This window comes from Chamaea fasciata, unplaced genomic scaffold, assembly GCF_029207755.1.
Source record: "Chamaea fasciata isolate MVZ Bird 193981 ecotype frontalis unplaced genomic scaffold, bChaFas1.0.hap1 SCAF_2, whole genome shotgun sequence".
NCBI classification, from domain to species: Eukaryota; Metazoa; Chordata; class Aves; order Passeriformes; family Sylviidae; genus Chamaea; species Chamaea fasciata.
Genome location: NW_027094087.1, coordinates 81602164 through 81627258, shown reverse-complemented (window position 1 = coordinate 81627258; position 25095 = coordinate 81602164). Strand labels below are relative to the sequence as shown.

Here is a 25095-nt window from a genome sequence, read left to right as displayed (position 1 = left end):
TACCAGCAGCACCTGATAGGAGGGACAGATTTTCAAAAGAATAAATTGCCCAGCTGTGACTAGAAACATATTTGGGTGTCTTGCTACAGTTCTGCATAAGAAAACAGCAATCATTTTTAATTACCAATGTAATAAAATGAGGAAAAGCGTTTGGCTCTCGAAAAATCAGGAAGATACCTCTCCTAGTCTAAATAAATACTATGAAGAATTTACAAATATTTTCAGATGACCACAGCAGAACAAAAGCACACCAAACAACAAACATAACCACAAAGCGAAATTCAGAGAGAAAATAACACTAAGGAACACATCTTTACACAACATGTTTCTCTAATGGAAAATAGATACCTGAGCCAAGTATGCTCTTTAACTCCTTCTCTGAAAATATAAGCTCATTTCTAAAGAGCTCGCTCAGGGTAATTTTTTTTTCCTTTTATTTAAGCAAGTAGGAGAAATCATAAAATAAGATTGAAAATTGTCTCAGCATATACCTCATTTGCAAGTAGTGGAGAGCTGCTCAATCTCGTAAATCTTACTTTTGTGTTGAAAAGGAAATAAAATCTAGACAGTTCTCTGGCTGGAGCTAACTGCTGCTACATTAAATAAGTACAAATATAACTATTTCAAAACTATAAACGATGAAGTAGGCTCAATGAAATGGAAATGAGAGCATAGCCCGGAATATATTCACATAACTTGAAAATAAACATTAAATATGTATTTATGGGGTGATGAGCAGGAAGGGAGCTGCTCTTCTGCTCTTCCAAAGCTCTGAGCATACAGCCCTGCTGGCTCCTGGTTTTCCAGTTCAATTTGGAGAAAAGGTTACAATCATCGATCTCATTCCATGAGTTGTCAGAAAAGCCAGCCCTACGTATTTCATCATTAAGAAGCCCCACTGAAGAGGCGTTGTAAGCATTTGCAATGGAGTTTAACTGACCACTTGTCACCTTCTCTGTAGCTCTGCCCTTTCTTCTAATTCAAAAGTATATTAACTGGAGGACAATTGCAGATGTTCTCGTCCATAATCTACAGTGACAATAACAAACAGCAGATCAAATTAAAAGGATCTTGCAGTATCCCAAAATATTCAGTGCTTTGCATTTTGTTAGGGATATTTATCTATCCTCCCTAAAAATTCTTAGGTGTACTACAGATGAGTAAGGTTAGGAGTGGAAAAATATTATTGCAAACTACTTAATATCTGTTTAACTTGTAAACCTACAGTAGGTTACATTTTTGGTAAGTATATGGTTTAAAAGGAAATTACATTTTATTGGTATAATTTTGTATATTAAAAACTTCTCTACTTGAAAGTAAGTAATATTTTAACATGAAAATTAACTAATTTCCACAAATTTAAACAAAGGGACTCCAAAACATGACAGGTACTCCAGTCTTCTGAATTGTAGGAAATTTTGGAAATCCATTTTTCTGTATCAAAAGCACTAAGTAACCATATTAATACTTGCAAAATTCTGTTAATAAATACCTACTGTCATCCAAATTTTTACAGAAATACAAGTTGATAATCAAAACAGGTAAAAACAGGAAATAAAATTATATGCACTTGCTTAACAAAAACACCTTCTATCTACCACACATGAAAAAAAAGAATTTTTTTATGCAAGAAAGATGCTTACATGAAGAAATGCCTGGTAGTACAAATGACCCAGAAATGTGGTGTTTACCACAGAAACTATGGAGTGTTTAATAATTTCTTGAAGTGGAAAAGACACATGCATCTCACTGACATGATTCATTGACAGAGATTTCCACCATAAATATAACAGAAATGCTAGAGGCTGCTGACAGCAATGAAAGGTGAATGAGAGATTACTGAAATACAGCTAAATTGCAGGTGTCTTGAGACCTATGTTTCAGTTCACCACACCGGTTAGTTCTTGACAGCTAAAATTTTCTGTATAATCCAAAGGATTTATTTTGAAATCTAGACAGTCATTCATATCAGGAGGCAAACTTTTACTCAGTCATTTGGAGCACTGACACATTTTAGCTCTCATAACAGATCCATGGCAAGTAATCTGCAGCAAGTCTATTGCTCTGATTTGAAAGACCCACCCAAGAAAGATCAAGCACTCAGTTTTGACCTCCCTATAATATCACATTGTGGCTTAAAAAAAAAAAGGCCACAAAATCTGAAAACAAACCAAAAAAAGGAAAAAAAGCTTTTTTTTATTATTTATTTATTTTTTTAAATTTTAAAACACGTATAATTTCTCCGTAAGAAAAATATGACAGGTAGAAGTGAAAACACCAATTCAGGTCAAGGAGAGCTGACATCACAAAAGAGGAATGTAATAACTTTCCTTCCCTTAGAAAAAATCCTGAACAAACTCTGTTCTGGACATTTTAGAAATGGAAATCTTTGCCTTTCAACCTCCTGACAGTCTGTTCTGGAGACTCATCTGGATTCAACTCCTCAGCTGACTTCCAGCAGGACTAGAAGGCTGCCCAACATTAGTCATCTTGAAGGTACTTTAGATGCAAACCAGGCATTTGGGAAGGCCTCAGACAATGGCCTTGAATTGTCTGTGGAAACAGGGGTGGCCGTGGTCTCTCATGCAGAGAGACCATGGTTGCCCAACCATGGCCCATGGCTGCCCAGCCTCTCTGCTGAGGGTTTTTTGAGCATTGATCAAATTGTGAAAAGCCCTGCTGTAACACAGGTCAGAGATCAATGGCATGGCTCTGTCAGTTATCTCTACAGCTCCATTTGCAATTTTTCTTGGATACTTTTTTTTTTTTTTTTTAAGAGCATGCACAGGTATTTTGACCAGGTCAATAAAAGATCTCATTTTCACTGAAGGTTCTTCAGCCTGATCCATAGCTGTCATCTTCCCTTTTTTTTCCTGTAACCAAAAGCAAGGACTAGCCCGTTGGACAGTTCAACACAGCTCATCAGCAAACTGGAACTACTGTCAAGAAAGGCAAGGGTGGAGGTAAGTGCAAGAACCTGCACATCTTCACCAAAGGTTTTCCTAAAGAAGAATTTGCTAGGTACTCAACAAGTTCAAAATCAAAATGGACATTCATTGGAAAATCTTCACTTTTGTACTCTTATACTGGATTCCTTTTTTCTTTTCAGCATGGGAACAAACCAAGTAAACCCGGGGCAAAAAAAAAAGGATTCTAAATACAAAGAGAATTCAGAAGCAACAGTCTGTCTTGGGACATCTCTGATCTAATTTTGCAGATAACCTATCAGCTGATCTTCTTCTCCAAAACCTATTTAAACTCCATCATGGAAACAACACTGTTTTTATAGCTGCCACATTGTGGAAGCCATTCCCAGAGTATGACTCCAAAGATTAGAAATAAGTTTCTTCTTTTTTTCTTCTTTCTCAGTTTCTCAAAGTAAATACATTTCCAGTCACTTCACTTTAATTCATTCTAGTCTTGAGTAAACTGTTTCCTTAAAAGCATTCTTACTCCTATTTGATCTGACTATTGCTAGATATCATGATATAAATTGACAATAAAAAGAAGGAAAAACACTTGCCCAGAGCTTCTACAGGGTGAATACGAAACCAACTCACAAAAAGTGTGTTGTCTTTAGGGCAGGAGTGACAATACTGGTTCCAACCTTGAGGAGCATGGTACCTGCTCACATCTACAAAGGCTAATGGCTCTAATACTGCAAATTCTTTCTTTCCAACCAGGAGAGCGTGTGACAGATTGTACATCAAATGTACAAGAGCTGCTTCCGAGCAGTGGAGGTACTTTATAATTCCCTTGGCTCCTCTGAGTAAACCACTGTGTAGTGACCTGGAGATGACAAATCCAGGTACCTGAGCACAAACACATTTCATATTTTATCACTTTTTCAAAAAGCTGGAAATAATGACACCAGCAATGACACCTGCCTTTAACCTAGAATTAAAACAAGTGGGTTGAAATTTTCATGGGAGAAGTTGTACAGCCAAGATATTGGGTTATGGATATATTTTGCAGTGAAAATAGTGCTTGAGGCTTGCCTTACAATAAGGAGAAAAAAAACCACAAAAGTGAAAACTGAGCATTAGGTGTATATAAAATAATATTAACAGGGTAATTAAAAAAAAAAAAAAAAAAAAAAAAAAAAAAAAAAAAAAAAAACCCTATGCAAAATGCCCTGCTTCCTGTCTTCCAGATCTTCTGGAATGGATTTCAAACTGAACATAGTAATATAAACATTTGAAGTACTTACTACCTCTGGAGATTTGCAGGCCCTCTAAAGCGATTAGGGTTCAGTGTATCTGTGCCAGCCTTAATCCACTTCTCGAGATAACAGGCATATAAAATAGGACACATGTGCCACAAACCTAAACCAGGCAAGAAAAATAAAAGGCCAGCCCCAGATCAAGGAGAACCTCTAAGGAGCAGGATCAGACATGTCTTACATGCTTTACAAAAAAACAGAACTCCACGCAAAGGATATGAAATCAAATCAGATAATCCTTGGTAGAAGAATAAGCAGTAGGATTTGGACCTTTAATGTTCAGATCTTATTTACTTCTTTAGCAGGTTCAGCTACACTTGTATAAAGCCACTGATGAAGTACCACAAACTTCATGATGATGGAAGTCAACATTTCATGTGCAAAGGAAAATAGGGACCTAAGTGCTTGTTACTGGTTGTGATGTATGAGAGTTGTGATAACTAAACTCCTCCCTGAAAAATTACCAGGCTACATTCACAGCTTGGGCAGTCATAAAAATAACCTTTGTAACTGGACAATGTACAGCCCTGACAGGAAGAAAACAAGTATACTTCCCCATAGTGTCTGTCCTACATAATTTTTAGAATCAAAAACCAGTTTGGGTTGGAAGGGATCTTAAAAATCACTTAGTTCCAACACAATTTCCATGGGCTGGGATACTTTTCACTATCCCAGGCTGCTTGGAGTACCATTCAGCCTGGCCTTGAACACTTCCAGGATGAGGCACCTACAACTTCTCTGAGCAACCTGTTCCAACACGTCACCACTCTCATAGTAAAGAATTTTTTTCCAAATATCTAATCTAAATGTACTCTTTCATTTGAGTTTGAAGTCATTTCCCATTGCCTTGTCACTATATGTCCTTCTAAAAAAAGTCTCTGTCTTTCTTGTAGAGCTTGCTTCAGATACTGGAAGGCCACAGTTAGGTCACCAAAAAGTTTTCTCTTTTCCAGGCTGAACTATCCTAATTCACTTAGCCTTTCCTTGTAGGAGACATGCTCCATCCTTTTAATCTTCGTGGTGTCCTTCCTCTGAACTCACTCCAACAGCTCAATGCACTTCCTGTGCTGGGGAGCCCAGAGCTGGATGCAGCACTTCAGGTGGGAGGCATCCAAATATACTCTCAGTCTGTATAAGTTTATTTTCAACACTCTGAGCTCCAAAAACAACAAGACAAGTTTTCTCTTTCTACATTTTTAATCATCTTAGGATAGTAGATGACAAGTGACAGACTGTGGAGGACTGAATTTTGCATCTTAAGCTTGGCAGGCAACAATACTGAATCAGAGACATAGCCAGCCTCAGCATTACTGCTGCTGGTTGCAGGGATGTGACACGGCTGGGCTGGGGCTCACAGTGCCTCTCACACCAATGCCCTGGGAAAACAGCCCTGCCAGGCACAGATATACTTAATTGGGTAAAATATTGATAAGACAGTAAGTTAAGTTTGTGAATTGGTGGTGGCTAGCTCCAAGACTTGATGAGAAATTAAGAGACATGGGGAACAATTCAGTGTTTCAGACCATGCCTGAGACTAAGACTAGCAGGAGCACCTCCTTCCTATTTCAGTGACAGAAAAGTAGGTCAGGATGATGGGGCCAAATAAATACCACTATAAATCCCATCTCTGATAAGCTGTCCAAGTTCATTCTTGTTTTATTGCACATTGCTCTGGTTTCATCCAAATCCTCTTCTGCATATGTTCTGTATTTCCTGCAGAGTGCCTGGTCTGTGGCAACATAACCCCTGTGGTTACTTCCCCTTTCCCCAGCACTGAGATGGCACAACACAGATGTAGTCATTTGCCTTGAAGAGACTCACAGACACAATTTAAACAGAATGTTTAAATATGTAATAATGTACACAATCCACTAGCTCTTCAGAGATTGTATTAATGATAAGTTTTTGCCACATCTAGGGTCAGGTTCCTTCTAGAAAAAATGGGGACTAGAGGCACTAAACCAAAGTCCCTTCTTGTGTTTACCTATTAAAATCCACCAAATCCCAAGTATTTAGCTCAGAACATAATAAGAAGAAAAAGAACTAAGTGAACTACATTTTGTAGTATATCAGTAGTCTTTCTAAAATGCAACACAGAAGTTTGGGGTTTGCAATCATAATCATCATTGTCATTACTAAAGCCAGAGTTACTTGTGACTTCTGAATTGAAAGTTTTAATAGTTCACAAATTGGGTGGCAGATGATCCTGTTATATTAAAAAAACACATTTACTGTTTCCAGTTCATCCTTAAATAGTAGATGGTGCTTGCTTCCCATGGTTCTCTCTTGCTACAAACATTAGGGTATTATAAATACACACAGGGAGTACACATAACTACCCATGTAAATGCATGGCGATATCTGCCTGATAAACTGTGGAGGCACACCATGAATTGTAAACACTTATGAGAAATACATTTCACAAGTAACTGGGATTTCCTCACCCAGGGCTGCTGCAGTGAAGGCACACAATGGATTACAAACATATATGAGAAATACATTTCATAAGTAACTGGGATTTCCTCATCTGTAGCTGCCCACAAGCACATTTCCCACTTACACGGGAAATGGTCTAACACCTGAGAGCTGCCATTTGCAAAACTAGCTTGAGAGCAGATAACTTCTGCCCCAGATCTAAGAAAAAACCTTTACAATTTCTATTCTCTCCTGTGCACATCCAAAATCCTACCATCTTCAGTTATTTTTTTCAAAAAACTAAAAAAATAAACATTGTGTACCTTTGGAAAGGATTCATCTTAACCAGCTTTATACCTTTATACAGCACAGACATCTACAGCTAAGCTAGTCACCAGAGCACCCCTTTATCATTCACAGGGATAAACTGGCACTTGAAGCACTTAATTCAGCTGTCCAACTGTAGATATTTATCTTAGGATAAGACAGACCCTGTAGTAGCAGTGACCATGAGGAAATCACACCTCTGATGTTGGCATTCGTATTGTAGACATTTATGAACCAGGAGACCTGTCAGAGGTGACTTTCAGGCATAGATACCTTAGTAAAGGGGGTGTTTTCAGCTTCTTGGTAGAACCTGACATTTCAAGTCAACCTTTGAATACTCAAGAAAACCACCAAAATTTGTGTCTGTGTTGCTCAAGAAAGAATTTCCTAACTTCACACAGAAAGATTTTTCAGTCTTCTTCAATTACTGGTAATGTACAGACTGTCATATTCATAAAGGGGGAAAGGAGGGCCTGTAGATCTCCAAAATCTCCTAAAATTATTTTTCTCTGTAGCGAGTAAGGTCTTTAGGTGATGGGGCTCTGAAATGCAAATTTTATCAGCATTTTTTTCATAGGGACACAAAACTCACAAATAGCAAAGCAATGAGGAATCTAAGTAGACCATATATATATATATATATATATATATACATATGCATATATATATGATTATGCAAATATATGAATATATATATATAACATACCCAAATATGCATTCCCCACCACCTACTCCTCTGCATCTTCTGATTTTAATTCCAAACTGCTGCTCACCCATAAGCTCATTTGGAGGATTTTCCAGGGGAAGCCAGTGGTCTTCCTCCTTAACTCTGTTTTACAACTCACTCACATGGAAGACAGAGACTGCCTGCAACTCCTGCTCCTACCCTTGCAGAATGGGTCATTTCATTGGGGCTGGGGTTGCCTCATCTCTTTTGTTCCTTCTCTGAGAGATAAACCAATGAGAAACATTAATGGCCGCTCTGTATCCTGCTGCCAGTGGGTTCAAGTAGTGTTATATTACTTGACCAGAAGAAAACAGAATTTTAAACACATGGTGTCTGACTTAGTACTTCTCTGATGCACAAGGAGGAGTTACAGTAGTGTGATACTATAACCTATAATTTAAAAGATTGTGCTAATGGTCTAGTGGAAATTTCAAGATTCTCTAATTCCCCAATCTTTCAGCCTCTTTTTTGAGACCTTTACATTAGAGGCATCAAGGAGACCTTCTTTTAAACTGAATCAATCCAGAGTCCCTGATGTGTGTTTGATCCACAGCAAAATTATCCTCCTTTTTTGTGTTTTCTTCATTTTCAACAAGTCTGACTGGGAATAGATTACCACACAAAGTTATTAATCAAATACTTAAGAAAGTACTGCAATTAATTGATTGATGGAAAATGTCTTTCCTAACTAACTCTGTGGTTTCTGAATATGAAACCAGTTATAGATTACAGGATGATAGGTGCTGATGTGCTAACCCTGGTTAGGCTCATATATTTTCACAATTTCTTAACTGTTTACTTACTCTCACTCTGGTACAGCAATGGAGGGACTATTTTTCTCCCTCTTTTGGATACAAATTAAAATGCTTTCACAAAAAGGGAAATAATCTTCCTGGGCTGTCAGGTTAAATCAGCAACCCTCTACCACACCAGAGTTAAGGATAAACCCTTTCTTACACAGTAAAACACATAGCTTCTGACATTTCAGCTGCTTACCAGTCCAAAACAATTTCACACAGGGCAAGCATGAGTTTTCACATAGTGCACAGTGTAGCTTTAACCTGCTTTTCTTTAGATCATTTCCTGGCCTAAAAAGGGTGAATCCTCCAGGCAATATTAGACATGGAGAGAGTTTTCCTGTCCTGTGAGCAATTTGGAAAGATGTAAGACAATCTTCCCATTTCACACTGTCAGAAAGAAAAAAAAAACAAAGGGATGCTTCTTTTCTTTTAATTAAACACCTAAAACTGCAGGACAGGATGTGAGTTGTATCTCTGTGTACGCGACATCATTTTCTGCTTGCTCCGTGGCTGTTTCAGCCTGTTCCAACTGGCACCCTTCAAGAGGAAGCTTGGGTGTGGTTTGGGGATAAATCACACCAGCAGCTGCTCCAAATAAGTTATAAACAAGAACTTCAACAACCTTGACTCCCTGTGATGCACTGTGACATTATCCCACCTATTTTATACTGCAACCATACACTCCTTTGCATGCCATATGCTGAGGCAAGCAACACAAATCCTTCATTTTCCTGCCATCAAAACACCCTGCCACAACTCTCAACGTGTGTCTTCAAATAAATATTTTAACCACCTAAACCTTAGAAAACATGCAGAAAAATAGTGATATCTTGAGACGCAGGGATGTCACAGGTTCAGTGGAGACCAGGGTCCAGTGCTATTTATGTGTGCACTGAGGGGCAGACTACCTTGGAGGGGTGTGATCTGACTTTGAACAGACACACAGAGCTCTGTGTTCAGAAGGCTCTGTGTTCAGCAGTTACAGTAAATAAAGCAGCCAAGCTCCATCCACATACCCCATATCATGCAGGACCTGGATACTTAAACAAGTTCAGGGGTTCACATGCAAGAAAAAACCCCAGATCACCAGGATTTGGGATCTTAATAGTAGATTATTCACTAGCCTCCTCATGCCATTTCCTCCATCTTTCCCCCTGGAATCATTCTATGGCTGTACAAATAATGAAATACTTAAATAAAAAACTTTAAAAACACACCTATGGCTCTGAAAGCTTAAATCCCTGTACCAATGGGTACAAAAATGGTATCTACTGAAAAGACCAGTGTTCCTGGACTCAAGTAGATGGTTTTCTTCTCTTTGTTTTTGACCAGAAAAACCTTTTGTAAAAATTAACTGCAGATTATACACTTCTGCAAGTTTTCATTTTGTGAGAAAAGCCCAGATTAGCTTTATGTGAGGACCACACACTCTCATGCACAGAAGATGTTGGTGCTGATGAACTGCTTCTTTCAGCTGTGGGATTTAATTACTCTCATTCTCTACAGCTGGTGTTATTTTGTGGTGATGTACTTGTCTTCTGACACCTGGGGGTTAGGATGAAATAAATTTACTATATTCACAGTGCCAAAGGGACAGTTTGAATAAGAAATGCTGCAATAAGGCCTGCATGACTATGTCCTCTGGCATAAATGATGAATCCAGGTCCTTTAGATCTTGTTTTCTAGATGTGCTTACAGACTGGATGTATTTTTTAAAAAAGTGTCATAGGAAAATTACACTAATGTTAAGCCTATTTTGACAAGTTGAAGGAAACAAATTGGTTTATATTGGCTGATGTCTATCTAGCCTGTGCTCCTGAAGCCTTTCCCTACATTTTTACATGCTGGCAGGGTCACTAATCCTACTCCTTTTCAGTTTGTCAGTCAATAATCACTTATGTGGCACTATGCCTTTGGAAATGACAGCTGAGACAGGATCTGATGCAAAGCCTTCCTTCCACAATGCCCTTCTAAATACCAATCTGAGCCGGCTGAAAGGACCAAATACTCTGTATCTGGTAATGACATGTTCACCAAGCTTGTCATAAACAAGGTTTTGGGGAACTTTACAACACTGCTGTCTGTCAGATGTCTCTACTTTGATGCCATAATGAAGTCATACAAAGCAGAACAGTTATCGGACATTAATGACAGGAAGTCCCTGTAATCAGATATTAATGAGAGTCAACTTTTTTATTTTGCTCTAAGGCATTTTAATTGTATCACAAGCAGAAACCATCTGGCTTAAGAATGAATATTCAGTATCTGCTGCAGATGCAGAAATACTTGGGAGGGAAATGGTACTTCCTGGTTTTCAGATTGCATGGTACCCAGTGCTAAAGCTGGTGTGTTGCACACTTAGGTAAATTGCAATTTGATGCTCAATGAATGACTTTTTAGGTTATTATTATCTCATTAATAATTTAAGTAGTTAGTGTTTACTAGTTTGGACTTTATCTCTTCAAAAAGAAGATGAATTTATGTTAAAAATTACTAAGGGATAACATATTTCACTGCATTCTGCAGAGGACTGTGTCATCTCATCAGGCTTTATTTACAGAGAAGTCCTAGGGATAGAAATAATTTTTTTTTGTGAGGAATAAACATAATTTCTCTCTTTTGTGAGAGGTGAAGTCCGTGTTTATGAAAAATACAGCAAAAACATTTGCAAAATGCAAATTTAGAGTACCACAGCAGACAATAACTTTTCTGAGGAAGAATCCAGCTGAGAAAGAACGAAATCATCACTTCTAAAGGGCAGGCATCAATTTCACAAATTCTATGACTGTCACTAAAATTCTTAGTTTGGCCTATCTTATTTCTACAGGAATGTCTCTCACTGCAACTTGTGGGGGGAAAAACACCAAACCGATTTGGCCAAGACTTTTCTGAGCCATGTATAAAATCTAGACGATGATGTTTTGCAGTTTTAAGAAAATCAAGCTGTTAATACTTTGAGTAAATTATGCATACATATCATGGCCTATTTACAAGACTGTAGGTCGATTGTTTAAGTACCTAAATATCTTGAGGCAGCTCCAAGGCAGACAGCCTTGTCTGCCACACTGAGCTGCCTCAAACACAAGCAGCACAGCAAAGGTGGGGGCCAGGCTGCAATCCCTAAGTGGTATTTGGTTTGAACATAACTGGAACCAGTGCTGGCAGAAATGCATTGAAAAGTAGTGGGGGCTCTGCTCTTTTTATTTTGGAATTAAGTCAAACAAGATGCTGGCTGACTTCTCTCCTGAGGGAATGCGATGTGATGCATTTCCTCACTGAAGCTCTCTGGGCTGTGCTGGCTCTCAACAGTGCCATGTTGCAGTGAGTGAAGCAATTGCCAGCACGTTTAGAACCCACTCTGGAGCAAGGGTAACAATAGTTAGTTAAGCCAGTATGATTAGAGAGTTATCACCTCATTTTCACTGCATTACTGCCATAATCCTAGAAGGAAGATTCATATAAGTGCTTGGGAACAAAATTCCAGGGGAGAAAAAATCCATACTAGCAACTATCAGCTAATATTACCAGACAACTGAATTTTCTTGTACTTGTTTTCTCACTTTTCTTGAGGGAAATTTACCCTAATGCAAGAGAGCAACACAAGACTCACACAGGCTTGAATGCTGAATACTGCAGCCCTCAGTTGAGCACTATTAGAATTACCAGGCAGGCTTTCAATGTGAGCTTGCTGTGGAGCTAAACATCTGATGATGCCAAACGGGGAGAATCTCTGGGACGAAGTGCTCCTGAACACATAGATTTACCCTAAGCAAAAAGCAGAGTAGAAGTTGGAGCTGTAACTCAGAGGTCTAAAGGAGGATGGGAAGCGAGAAAGTAAGAATTTCCCTCTCCTCTGGAAAAATTTTGGGAAAAATGCATTGAGGGTTAGACAAAAATGTGAAAATCTCAACCTCGATAACTGAAGCATTCAGATATCCAAACCTGAGGTCATTCTGACTCAGAAAGCAATGGATACCTTTGCTTTTCAGGCAGTACAGGCATCACTCTTACATACAGACCAGTATGTCTGTCTGTCACCTATTCCAAGGCAGAATTTGTTTTGAGCAGTATGTCATCTAAAGAAGAAGGAAGTGATCAGGAACTATCAGTGGCAGGACTTTTAGAGTTGTAAGAATGGGAATCCCTCTTGTGATAAATCATTTTCAATGTTCAATGACATCCAATTCAATGTCTAAACATCACCAGTATAATACAAAATTGTCTCCTGGGCACATCAACAAAACTGGGTGGGATTGACTGCTGTAAATAACAAGAGACTTGAAACTCACTCTCTGATGCAAGAATTTGGTCAGAATTCTGTCTCTTCAGAGGAAATTCTAAGCACAACCTAAAAATCTACATGAAACTTTTGTATTAGAAAGGTGAAGTAAGTCCGACAAAAAAACACCGCCACCCAAGACTGATATTTAAAATGGCAATCACAAGAGGCAAAACAAGGTAATGTACATGGTTTGGCAAAGCTGCAGTCTGCTTCTTTAAGAATGCATTACTGATTATAAGCATTCTTATTACAATTTTATTGCAATATTCAAGGTGCACTCAGAAGATACTATTTTTTTAAATATGGGTTTATTTGTTTGCATCTTATTTTACAGTCACTCTTCCAGCCTCCAGTTCATTTCTAAAATGAAAGCAACTGATATTTCCATATCAAAGTTTAAAATTAATTTGCTTTGTGGAACATGCTCCTTGATGTAAAATACTTCATTTTAATTAGGACATTTAATTTTCTCTAATGGAATCAGGTTCCATTTGCTTAATCCAAAACTGCTTTCTGAAAGAGCTATAAGCAGTACACTTTCTCAGCACAAGCCCTTCAAAGGTCTGTGTGCATGAGGAGATTGCACCTACACAGCTAAACTGATTTCAGCTTAATCTACTTACACCCTACAAAACATTACCCAGAACTGAGTCTGCCCATTTCTGGATCAGTTTTATTAAACAACTTTTTGTTTCCTAGTACAGACCAGGATTGGATAATAAAAAATCAAATACCATTACAAGTATGTGTTAGAATGGAAAAGCTAATTAAAAATTGTCCCACCTCCCTGGGCACGTGTTTCTGGACCTTACATCTTGGAGCACAGCCACCTCCCACTGCCACTTTTGTACAGTGTTTTCTTCTTCCATTTGCCCTCCTCTCTGTAACATGTTGTGTACAAGTAGACCATGCCAGATCATGTCTGCTCCTCTTTAAGAGAATGTACAAGTAATTTCTGAGGAACACTTTGCATATTCTGGCTCCATGTTAGGATGATGTCCTGCCCCCACGCACGCACAGAAGAACGTGGATAGATCAGGGCAGAGATAACCAGTGCACAGGCACAGACTGTGAAAGGCATTCCCTTTCCCTACTGTGACAGCTTGCTCCCTCTATTTAAAACAAATGTTTTTTTTGCTGGAAAGCCTGTCTTTATTGATTTTGTACATCTCATCAGCACAGAGAAATGCAATAAATACCATACACTATTATAAACTCTGAAACACTTTCAGCTCCAGGCTGACTGCAGCTTTCACAATGCAAGGGCACAGCAACAAAATGATTTTAAAAACAGAATACCTTGAAAAATAGCCAGGCTGTCATCCATTTGACCACTTTCACAACCCAAAAGACATGCTTGTAGAGCTCAGTATTCACTACTCCAGGGTCTACTACATTAGCAGTCACATGGCTTCCATTTGCAGTCAGAAGATGCTGTAGTCGATAGGTAAATAACACAAGGGCAAGTTTGCTTTGGGCATAGGCTCCATGGGGTGAATACGAACATCTGTACACAGGAGAGAAAAAGAGAGGGAGATACATGTAAAAATAACCAGAAGGAGAACAGAATTGCACAAACATCAAATGTACCACATTATGCAATATCCAGATATACACTGAGTTGTCAGAAGAAACAGCAGGCGTGTTGTTTACTCAAGTTCTGGTGATTATTCCATCAGACACCAGGTCTTATTTATAGCAGGGAAAAATATTAAAATAAAATTACACAATACCTGCCAGAATCTCTCTGTCAAGCTCTTTTAACTAGAAATGTTGAGGCATCAATCTCTGGGCTATCATCACCTAGAGGCCCTCAAACTTCTTTCCCCTCTTTTGCCCTGCTCTTTCTAAACATTCACACCCTATTCCCACCTATTAAACCCATGGCTGATCATACTACTACTCATAGCTGTTATTATTTTTACTGCATCAGTACCTACTAGTTGAAGGCTCCTGTGTTGGGAACACGTTAAGGATGAGTGAGGTATTCATTGCAGCTGCCCTGGTCACACATTAGATTGTGCACAGCTAAGAGATTGATAAAAATATGGGGCAAGGCGAGCAGCTGCAAGTGTAACTACAGTTTGCACAGTTTACAGGCCCTATACAGCCTTTAAAGCACAGATGGCTGGCAGGATCTGTGCCAAAGAGGTATGACAAAGGCACACAAATTCCAGGAGTTACAGCAAAACATTACCTGTTGAGACTCCTCTGCACCTCTCCCATCTGGATGTCAAACGTGCCTTCCTTTCAAATCAAGCTTTCTAGGAACTGCTGAGTAGGGTGTCATTGCAAGCAGGCAGTGGTACTTTTTTTTTTTTTCTTTTTTTTTTTTTTTCTTTTTTTTTTTTTTTTTTTTTTTTTAATATGCAGGCTAGTTTCAGGCAAATTAGCAGGTATGTCACTTAAAATGCTCTTCCTGACTAAGGCCTCAGCATCACTAGCACAAATTCCTATGCCTTAACAATTCACTCCCGTAATTACTTCAGCCTCTCATCTAACCTTTTTTGTGCTTAGCAGAACCGAAGGTAAATGGTGACATTACAGACAGCTCATAGGCAAAGCAGGCAGGAGCCTAAAGCAACAAGCTCCTGGGAACAGAGAAACTGTTCCAGTCCCCACCAATTTTGCCTCTGCTAAAGCCTTGGGAAGTGATGCTGCATGCTGCAGCTGCTGCCCATGTGGACTCAGGGGTCAGGGTCCACACAGCAGCAGAACCTTAACCTGTTGGTGAAAGGTCATAGAGGGGCACCCACCCAGGAACAGAACTCTCTTTCCTTCCTTTCCCCTAGATGCTGTCCTTTCTCTGTGGTGGCTACAGCTACAGCTCCATCCTCTAAACCTACACCCTAAGTGCAAGAAATGCCCAGACAAGGGATGCTCTTACTCTGTTGGAAAGCCTGCCTGTGATTTCCGTGGCTGTTACTATATGCAAGGATTTTTTTTATTTTCAATGCATAGTAAACATGTGAGTTCATTTTGTTATCTCATTCTTGTTGAATACCTTATTTACAATATCCTGTGCACTTCACCACAGAAAGCCCTGGATGTTAAGAATCAGGCAGACTCTCTACAGAGGTATAAGGCTACTGAAGCAATTTAACTGTCCACGTTATCTGAAAGGACTCAAAAACTTGGAGACACTACAGCAAATAATACAGCTTAGTCACAGGAAGTAAAAGACAACAACATTGAACCTCCAGTGCATCTCTTTTTTATTTTCCCATCTCGTTTCTTGTACAAGCAAATCTCAAGCAGTCTACAGAAGCGTGATATAAGCTGAGAACCAGAAAAGGACCGCTGATCATGGGTGGCCCTTGCACCAACCAACAGCCTCAGCTGTACCATGCTGGATAACATACCTTCATTATCATGAAAAGATCACCTGCACCTTTGGACAAAATGGGCTATTTAAAGAGCAAAGAACAATCACTGCATGAATATAAAAGTCATTTGGCATTAGTTAGGAAATTGCAGTTACATTTCAAATTCAGTAACGTCCATGCTCTGATCTGAGACGCCCAAAATGTCACCTTATGCTTCATGCATATTCCATATCCCTTTAACTTGAAGGACCAGATCCTCAGCTGCTACCAGCTTCTCCTGTGCACAGCCGTGTGGGGCAGAGCTCACACTACCCATGGGAAGCAGCATTCATCCCAAGCCGCCTCCGGCAGCCAGCTGGCAGCTAACCCTGGCACTCCTCCATCAGCGCCACCATTCCCCCACTGAATGCAAGCTGGGGCACGGGACAAGCCTCCCGAGCTGAACTAGAGTGATCTTGTCTGGCAAGTGGCTCGCAGGGAAACAGAGCTGGGGACTACTCTGACTTGTTCTGCCTGGGACTAGTCTGGCCTTCAGTAATTTCAGATGCCAGGCAGGAGGATGCTGAATGCTCCCCATGACTCCCCATTCCCACATTTTGTGTGGGTACTGTTTTGACTTACCTTGTGGCAACGAAGCATGAACTACAAGGGCTGGATCCTCCAAAGCCTTGTATTTTGCATAGATATGGATGTCAGAGAAACATGAGTGCTGAGAAGATATAAAAGCTCCCCAATCAATGAGGAAGTCTTTTATATCACAGTGTAGAGATGCAAATGATCTGCAAGGCAGCCTGGAATCGGACTTCAATAACATAATATATATATGAAGAATATAAAATTGGATACACAGAGCAAAAACTTTTAGCAGAGCCCCTGCAATGATTACCTTCTCTATCCCCAATTTCTGTGTGTGTTTTTTGCTTTCCAGGAATCAGACATCAATGGACCACATAAGACAGGAATAACATGACACAGAATCAATGAGGATTTCTGTTGAACCACTGCTTTGTTTGTCAGACCCCATTTTATTAGAATCATGTTGTTTAAATGCCACATTGAAAAAATAAATCTGCTTATTTGCCTTCCTTACATCCAGTGTTGACTTCATGTATCAGAAAAATAGGACCACATAGGCACCTGTACTTACACCATGATTTGGTCTCCTATGCACACACATGTAGAATCACAGAAGGGTTTGTGTTGGAAGTCTAAAAATCACCTAGTCTCACAACCCTACCATAAGAAGAGACATTTTTCCACTTGACAAGATTGCTCAAAGTCCCATACAACCTGGCTTTGGATGGATGGGGCATCCACGCTGTCTGGACAATCCATTCTTGTGCCCCATCACCCCCATCACAAAAATGTCTTTCCTTTGTCCAATCTAAATCTACTCTCTTTTAGTTTAAAACATAAAATGTATTCCTCTTTCACATGGAATTATCTGGCTTTAAAGCCTATGCATCTAAATCTAGCCTCTCTCGGCACTTTATGCTCCATATGCACATTTTTTACAATGAATAAAAGTATAACTGCATACTAAGTAAAATAATATTGACATTTTGCATTTCCACATTTTCTGAAGATTCTAAAATCTTTCTGAAATCAAAGGGCATATAAGAGGCAAACCATCCTAGCAGAACAGAGCTCACCAGCAAACTGTGCTAGCAGAGCAGTGCACACAAGGTGCCTGGGATGCTTGGACCTTTGCTGCTTTGAGGACACAGGGTATTGATGCTTCACAGCCAGGCAAGCAGATTCTTAAGCAGAGAAACTCTGCATCCTAACTAGGCAACCAGCCAGCCAAAGAACTGGAAGTTCCCGGTTCCCAGTGGAGCTGCTCAGTCAGCTAGAGAGCTAAGGAGGTACTGGCATTCAATGCCCAGGGATACATCCTAACAAATACTGCCCACCCAGCTTGGGTGATGCCAGACAGCATGTGCTGTGATATGGCAAGCCTGTACACAGTCAGTAGCTGGGAAAAGTGGAGCAAGGACTTGGTGGGAAGAAGTTCAATGGGAAAGCACAGCATGCCTGGCAACAGTAGCTTGGAGAACTCCATGCTCACTCCCTTGTTTGAGTGGGGCTGGCTGTAGACCACTCTTCCTACCACAGAAAACAGTGGCATTCCCCAGGGGATGCCCCTCCATAGAATTTTGCTGAGTCAGTGCTGATAAAACAGGGCAATGCACAACTCACTAAATGAAAAGTACAGGAGGAGTAAAGGCAAGCAAGATTTAATTTGCTGCTTTGAAATCTGTCCAAGAGACCACCAATACACAAGACCTTCTCCTTCCTTTGAAAATAAAGTTTTATGGATTCTATACTGATGAATAAAGGAACAGGATAAAGCAGGTTCTGCATTTTGTGTTCAGTTAATTTTTAGTAGAAGTTTTTACTTCTGGCTTAAGATTTTTTGCAATATAGGCTACAGGCTTGACTTACTTTTACAAAAATTAGGGAAGAGAAAAAAAGGGGATTGTTTTGAATTTTTGCAAGAACAAAATCAGTAAGCATTCTATTATGAAGTGAGTGCCCTGAGGTTTGCTGATTTTTTTTTTTCTTCTTTTCCACCAGAAGCTGATTAGCTGATTTTGCCACTTATCTCCATGGTGCTGTCTCCAGCAGCAGTCTCCCTATGGAATGTATTTTCAAAAAGTAATGAGAAGCCAAATTTCAAACTGAAGCCTGCAGTGGATAATTAGGTGTTTAAATATGGACTCAGCTGCTATCCCAGTTTGAAAACTGAATTCATGCTTACCACATCTCTTGGCAGTCATACTTGTTTCTCCTCAGGTTGGCTTTAGTCGGTCTATTTTCTACAGTGGTCTCCCACTTTTGTCCAATGATCTCATATTTAGTAGAGAGCACTAAGTGAGGTACCCACTGAGTAACGGGAAACTTCGCTGCTCAGCACAGATCACTTCCTTCACCCTCCTGTGTGCAGGGCTCTCTCACTGCTCTCAGCTTTTTCACTCTCATCGACGGCTCCTTTTGTGCTGGGCACACACATGACAGACATTATGGACTCACTGACAGCACCCTGTACCACACCACGTCTTGCTTCAGAAAAAAGCTCAGAGGACCTGTGGCCATACTGACTAGCACACACATTAGTTTAACCCAGCCAGTGCTAGCACTGAAGCTTTCCTGACGTGAACCTTTCACAGCTGTCTTGCACGTCATCCTCCTTTCACCTGTCACTGTGCTCCCCAATTTCCAGTGTGTTCATTTGCCTGGAGGGCAGAGTGCACCAAGATCAAACTGCAGAAAACCCAGCTGCTATGTGCTCCATTAAAAGACAAGTGATGCAAAACGTGGCTGACATGCTGGGATTTTATAATGAAAGGCCACATAAAATTTCAATATATGCCTTAGGATGAATCAGGGAATTAAGCAAAACATGGGCTTGCTGTATTAAAATTACTAAAGCTTCCTAATGATTTATGTATTAATCTTGCAATACATCATCATCATTGCTTAGTCAAGACTATAAAAGTCTATTATTAAACACTCATGAAGCTTTCACAGTCTTAAATTTTCTTTCTTCAGGGAATGCAGCACAAAATTTTTCAAGTTTTGATAGATTTTGCAGCTTATTTTGAAGCAACTAGAGAAATATATTGGAAAATAAGCACGTCTTTACTGGTTATCACAAGTAGTTTCTTTCTCTTCTCTTATGATAAAGCTTGAGTCCTAAATATTGTTTATTAGATTAAAGCAGGCTTCCTGGCAGTACTACATATATTTTTTTCTGTGAACACATTTTCTGTGTTTCATTAATTGTGATTTTCTCTCAGTAAAATCAACCGACCAAACAAAAAAGAAATACAGACAAGGAGAAAAGACCAAGCTGGAGAAATGAGAATAAATATATTACAACTGCTAAACTAGTATGTTACCACTTGAAAGAAAGAAGCACATACATTAGTAAAACAAAGCTCAAATCTAAGGTATTAACTTCTCTGCTTTTGAGATGTTGTTGCAGTTATGTTTTGTACAGCAGCTGTCCTGTTACCAACTGCTATAGGCTGTTGCACAGTCACTCATCTCATGTACATGACTGGGCATTTGTGTGTTCCTGAGCAAATTCTCATGTTTTTCTTCATGTACATTTCTTTCATATATATGATGTGCAACCTTAAAAAATAAATCGTGACAGTATACATATAACAGTTAAGGTGGCTGAAGCATAAACCTTGAGTGAATAAGGAATGCAGCATTAGGGACTCCTGAAGAACCCTCATGACCCTCTGATGAACTTGTTCAAAAGGAAAGAAACCAGACCAATATATGAAATTAGTGGTTCTACACAAGGTAAAAAGCAAATCCTTCCTGTCCTAATTTGTGTCATGGGGGTTACTTAAGCAGTCATAGGCCAGTGGCAGAGCAAACCATCTTGCCTTTCATTCCTCTTCCTGCAGCAGGCTCTTCGGTTACACATGTCGGTCACACACAGCTCTGGACAAATCCAGGCTTTGTCTGGAGTCTTTCAACTGAAGGAAAATAATATTCCCGGAGCTGGGAAATGCTCTCTCTCTTTAATGGGTAGAATGCTGGTAATGGTCTCAGTAACTGGTATCTCAGCAGATCGGTGACTCCTGCCTTGTGCTTAACCCACAATGCAGTAGGAGCCACAAGCTGGAACCTGGGTGGTGTTTCGGTTTTTGTTTCTTTTTTAAGGCCGTGTTTCCCAGCTTCCAGCACTTCACTGTATAAATACATAATATTCTGTGACTAGCCCCTTCTAACAGCCTTTAGGAAAGGCAGAGGGAACAAAAATTAACTTACTGTCTCTTGAGGACTACATTTAGTAAAGAAACATAGAATGTCTTTATTTTAAAATCATTTATGAAGGGAAAAATAAGCCAGGGCTTGTCATCCTGGGCGTTACTGTCATCCAGATGGAATCAGAGTATCATTTTTCATTTGGCTGATCCCTACTCCTAATGGCAGGAGGTGAGATGCCAAGAGCAATTCTGCTGTACTGAGAGTTGCTGTGTGCAGCTCAGTTCCTGTGTGCTCAGCATAGCTCTCGAATGCATGGACTCAAAGGCTGGTCTTCTCAAAGTCTCACCAGAACCAGTACCTTTAAAGAAGTCATTTTTTTTCCTCTTTGTGTGCAGTTGGTATTAATTTCAAATGTTTTGGATTATTCTAAATATCAATGTCAAATTCAAGTTAAAATTACTGCAATTCCATTCTTCCAGGAAATATATGTCTTTATTTAGAAGGATATAAATTGCCACTTTTCTACAGTCAGGGCAATTGATGCAGTGTTAAGTACGTGCTAACAGTTGAAGTAGTATTTGAGCATAATAATATCCCTTCATTCATTTAAAAATCTCCATTAAACAAATGAATGAGTAAATATAGAAAAGGAAGCAAGGGTTTGCATTGCTTTACCCAATAAAAAGATCACAGCTTCAAGATCTACATTCCGTGTCCTCATGACCCTTTTGAGGGATGGGGAAATAACATGTACACATATCTTCTCATATTATCTCTTGGATAATCTGGATCTCAGGTTACTGAAGATTGTCATACATCTTGTAAGAATATCTATAGGATTATAAATGGGGGGAGATACTCTCCACCCACATGTGGAAAGCTTCCTACCTCTCCTGCAATAGAGTTTTTAAGTTGAAGGAAGTAATGGGAGGTTTTATGGTTTCTTTACTTCTACCAGAATGCATGTAGGACCACTAAAGTCCCAGCAATAACTTGAATAATCAAAAATATTCTTTAAAAAGCATTTTGAAACTGGTGTAGACTTTTGCAGATTAGCTGCAAGTTCTGATCTTTTCATTCTAGGACTCAAAAGGAACTGTAGGGTCTGAATAAGCGTAATGAGGTGCTGCCATTTCAAATCCAGCACAGTGCACCGACTGTGGCTGTCAGATTTATAGTAGACTATGTTGGTGTATATGCAAAGATAATTAAAGGTTTAATTGTGGTGGGCTCAACCCACTGCACAGCCCTGGATTTAAGGAGGGGCTGAATGTGTTCTGCAAGAGCAAATATTAATCACACTGAAGGACTGGTCTGTCTTACTGGAGGAAATGTGCCTGCAAAATCTTTTTTCTTTGAGATATCTATAACTACTGTGCAGAAAATGCTATGCCATCAATCTTTGTTTACAGAAATAACAAAGATTGCAAGTCTGGCACAACATACTTTTGAAAATCAGTTCAGAAACAATTTAACAACTTCTGCTTTTTAGAAGTTTTCTTATGTAGTGAGAATACGAACATCACAGCTTCAATCTGAGTGATAAAAGTGACTAAGTCCCAGTATATGAGTTAAGACAAGGAAAAAACTCCTAAAAAAGACAGCTATTTGTTAAAAGCCATCACAAGAAGCAGCCTGCTCAGTTGGAAGACCCTCCTAGGTTAAAGAAGAAATACAGCTGAATGCCAACAGGTACCAGAGGAATTAAAATGTGGAAGTTTTCTGCATCCATGACTCACAGTCCAGACATAGCATGAAAGGCTTTTGCTCTTGTGAGACTGTATATCAACAGCATCACTCATCCACTGTCAGGAATCAGGTGGGATTTAAATAAGATTTAAATATGAAAGGGGCCAGCAAAGAGGGAGGGTCTTATCTGAGGAACACAAAAACCTACAAGAAAGGAATAAGATACAAAGCAGCCCACAGCCAGAATTTCAAAGTGGTTGTTTCTAAGTACCAAAAAGGACAATGTCAACAATCACTTTCTGTACCATTTGGCCTTAGAGCTGAGTTTTGGGGTTCACTTTATAAATTTCCCAACACTGTGTCACCCTGGAATACTGCAAACAGGGATCTGTAATGGAAAACCAAGCATTTCATAAGAAGAGGCATGGCATGGCCTGCGACCAGAATGCTTTAAGACCTCTTACACTTGCAGACACGCCAGAACCTAGTGAAATCTGGCAGGTTTAGCTTTCCAGGAAATGACAAGAAGTTTCATGCCCTGAAAACCCAGCAATGTCACAGAACCACCCTGCCCCAGCCCTCACTGAAAAAAGAATGTAAAGAAACTGCTGCTTTGACAGATTGATTGAGTGATTGATTTTTTGTGGCAATCCAGGTACTGAACATGCCCACCACTCCTTTAACGTCACTGTTAAAAGCCCTTGTGCTTCCCCTAAAGCTACTGTGAGACACAGTGCTCCTCAGTCTCTGTCCCTCTTGAGAAGCTGAGATTTTGCTGTGTACAGCCCCTCTCCACCCCCCATGGCAAGTAAGGCTGGGCTACCACAGCACCCAACACATAATGAGAACAAGAAATGAAGTAACAAAGCTACAACCGTATCAGACATTCTGGCAGTGTTAAAACTCCTGGGGGCTAAAATATTTTAAATTTGTATACAGAGATTCATTTTACTTAGAAAGCATAGTTTTCACAATATATTTGTTATCAAGAACTTGATTTAATCAAAAGACTAATTTTTCTTCACAGGTTTAAGTTTCAACCACATGGTCTGCTTTTGAACAGATGATACTCTCCTCTGAAAAAAGAGGTTTAGGATGAGGAATAGAGAAAAGGTTAAGAGTTAACAAATCACAGAGGCAGAAATCTGCCTTCAGCTCCCTGCACAATACCTCATAATCCTTTATGCATGTGGCAAGACATGGAATATATGGCTATGAAGAAACAGGAGCAACAGCAGGGCTGAACCTGGAGGGGGTTTCTGGAAGGTGAGCTGAAAATTTCAACCATTTCACTTAACACATTATTCCAGGGATTTATAGGTGTGTGCACCAGCCTCCCCCAGCTATGCCAGGCAGCACAAAGGACAACTCTGCTGACAAGATACTGGGAAGATGGTGGTAGTTAAGGCAATTGAACAAAATGCTTAAAACATTTGAATAATCACCCAGGACCTGAACTCCAAAGCTTTTGAGGTTCATTCAGCCTTAATGAGTCTTTTTGCTAACAGAAAGTTATTAAACTAACCTTCCCCTCTCAAGGGCAACAGTCTTTCTCTGCTCCCAGTGCTCCAAGTCCCTTTAGCCCTCTCTATCACATGAATGCAATACATTAACTTTCAAATTGTCATAGAACCATCTTGCCTCTCTGGAAAACAGCACATCTGTGAGAGCTACCGTCCTGAATGCCACACAGAGCTGGCTTCTCCCATCCAACCCATGGTGCAGGGAGAGGCTGGGCAGCAGGAGCACCCATATCTCACATACTTCCCAGCATGCTGCAATTTTGAGCTCGTTTAGAAACACCATGTCCCATCAAACCAATTACCATTATTAGCCAGAACATTAATTCCCTCAGACTAAAAGGAATTTAACATTGTGACAACAAAGTAGCTACACTTAATATCCCCAAATACATGTTAGTCTGACATTATCTTTGTGGTATCAGTGTTACACTCTGTTATTGTTCTGCAGAAGTCAATCAACCCTAAATGCATTTTGATTAGACAGAATGAAAATACATTGATAAATTTAAATGAAAGCTTTCTGAAGTTGACATCCTGACTTAAATTATTTATTTCTTTGTTATTAGTTGCAGGAACAGATAGGAATGGATAAAACACTTGATGCCTTTGAGATAGAACTCTGTCTTTTGAATTGATGAACTGGTCTGCTTATACAGTAGCCCATTTTTTTTTTTTTTTCAAATTAACTTATAGAATTTGAGATCTGTGCTTCCCCAGTACACTCATTTTCCAGGCCAGTCAATTATTGCAATTAATGCTAATTGCTGCAAACACAAGGGATCATTTTGCAAAGCAGCAAATGCTTTTGCATTTATACAGAAAGTATTTGGCAAAGAAGGACTTATGTGCATGCAGTAAGCATTTAAATACTTATCATCTAACTCTATACAGGAAATCTTGATAATCTGCTGCAGGAAGGACATGTCTAAATGAATACAGCACTGTACTGCAGTTGGCATTTGGTCCTGTCAAGGCAACATGATTTATCTTGCAAATAGAACCAGAATATGAAATAGAAGACATCGTGGTGGAGCTGCTTAAACAGCAGAACTC

The 25095-nt window shown here is 39.5% G+C and overlaps 1 protein-coding gene across 3 annotated transcripts in view; it reads right to left on the bottom strand.

Moving 5' to 3' along the window:
• The window catches only part of DHRSX (dehydrogenase/reductase X-linked), a 163076-nt gene that overhangs the window by 16570 nt on the left and 121411 nt on the right, over nucleotides 1-25095 (bottom strand). For all 3 annotated transcript variants that reach the window (XM_066176473.1, XM_066176470.1, XM_066176471.1), the window contains one exon: nucleotides 14073-14280. In XM_066176473.1, coding sequence (XP_066032570.1) covers nucleotides 14073-14280 — 208 coding nt within the window. The remainder of the gene's footprint in view (nucleotides 1-14072; nucleotides 14281-25095) is intronic.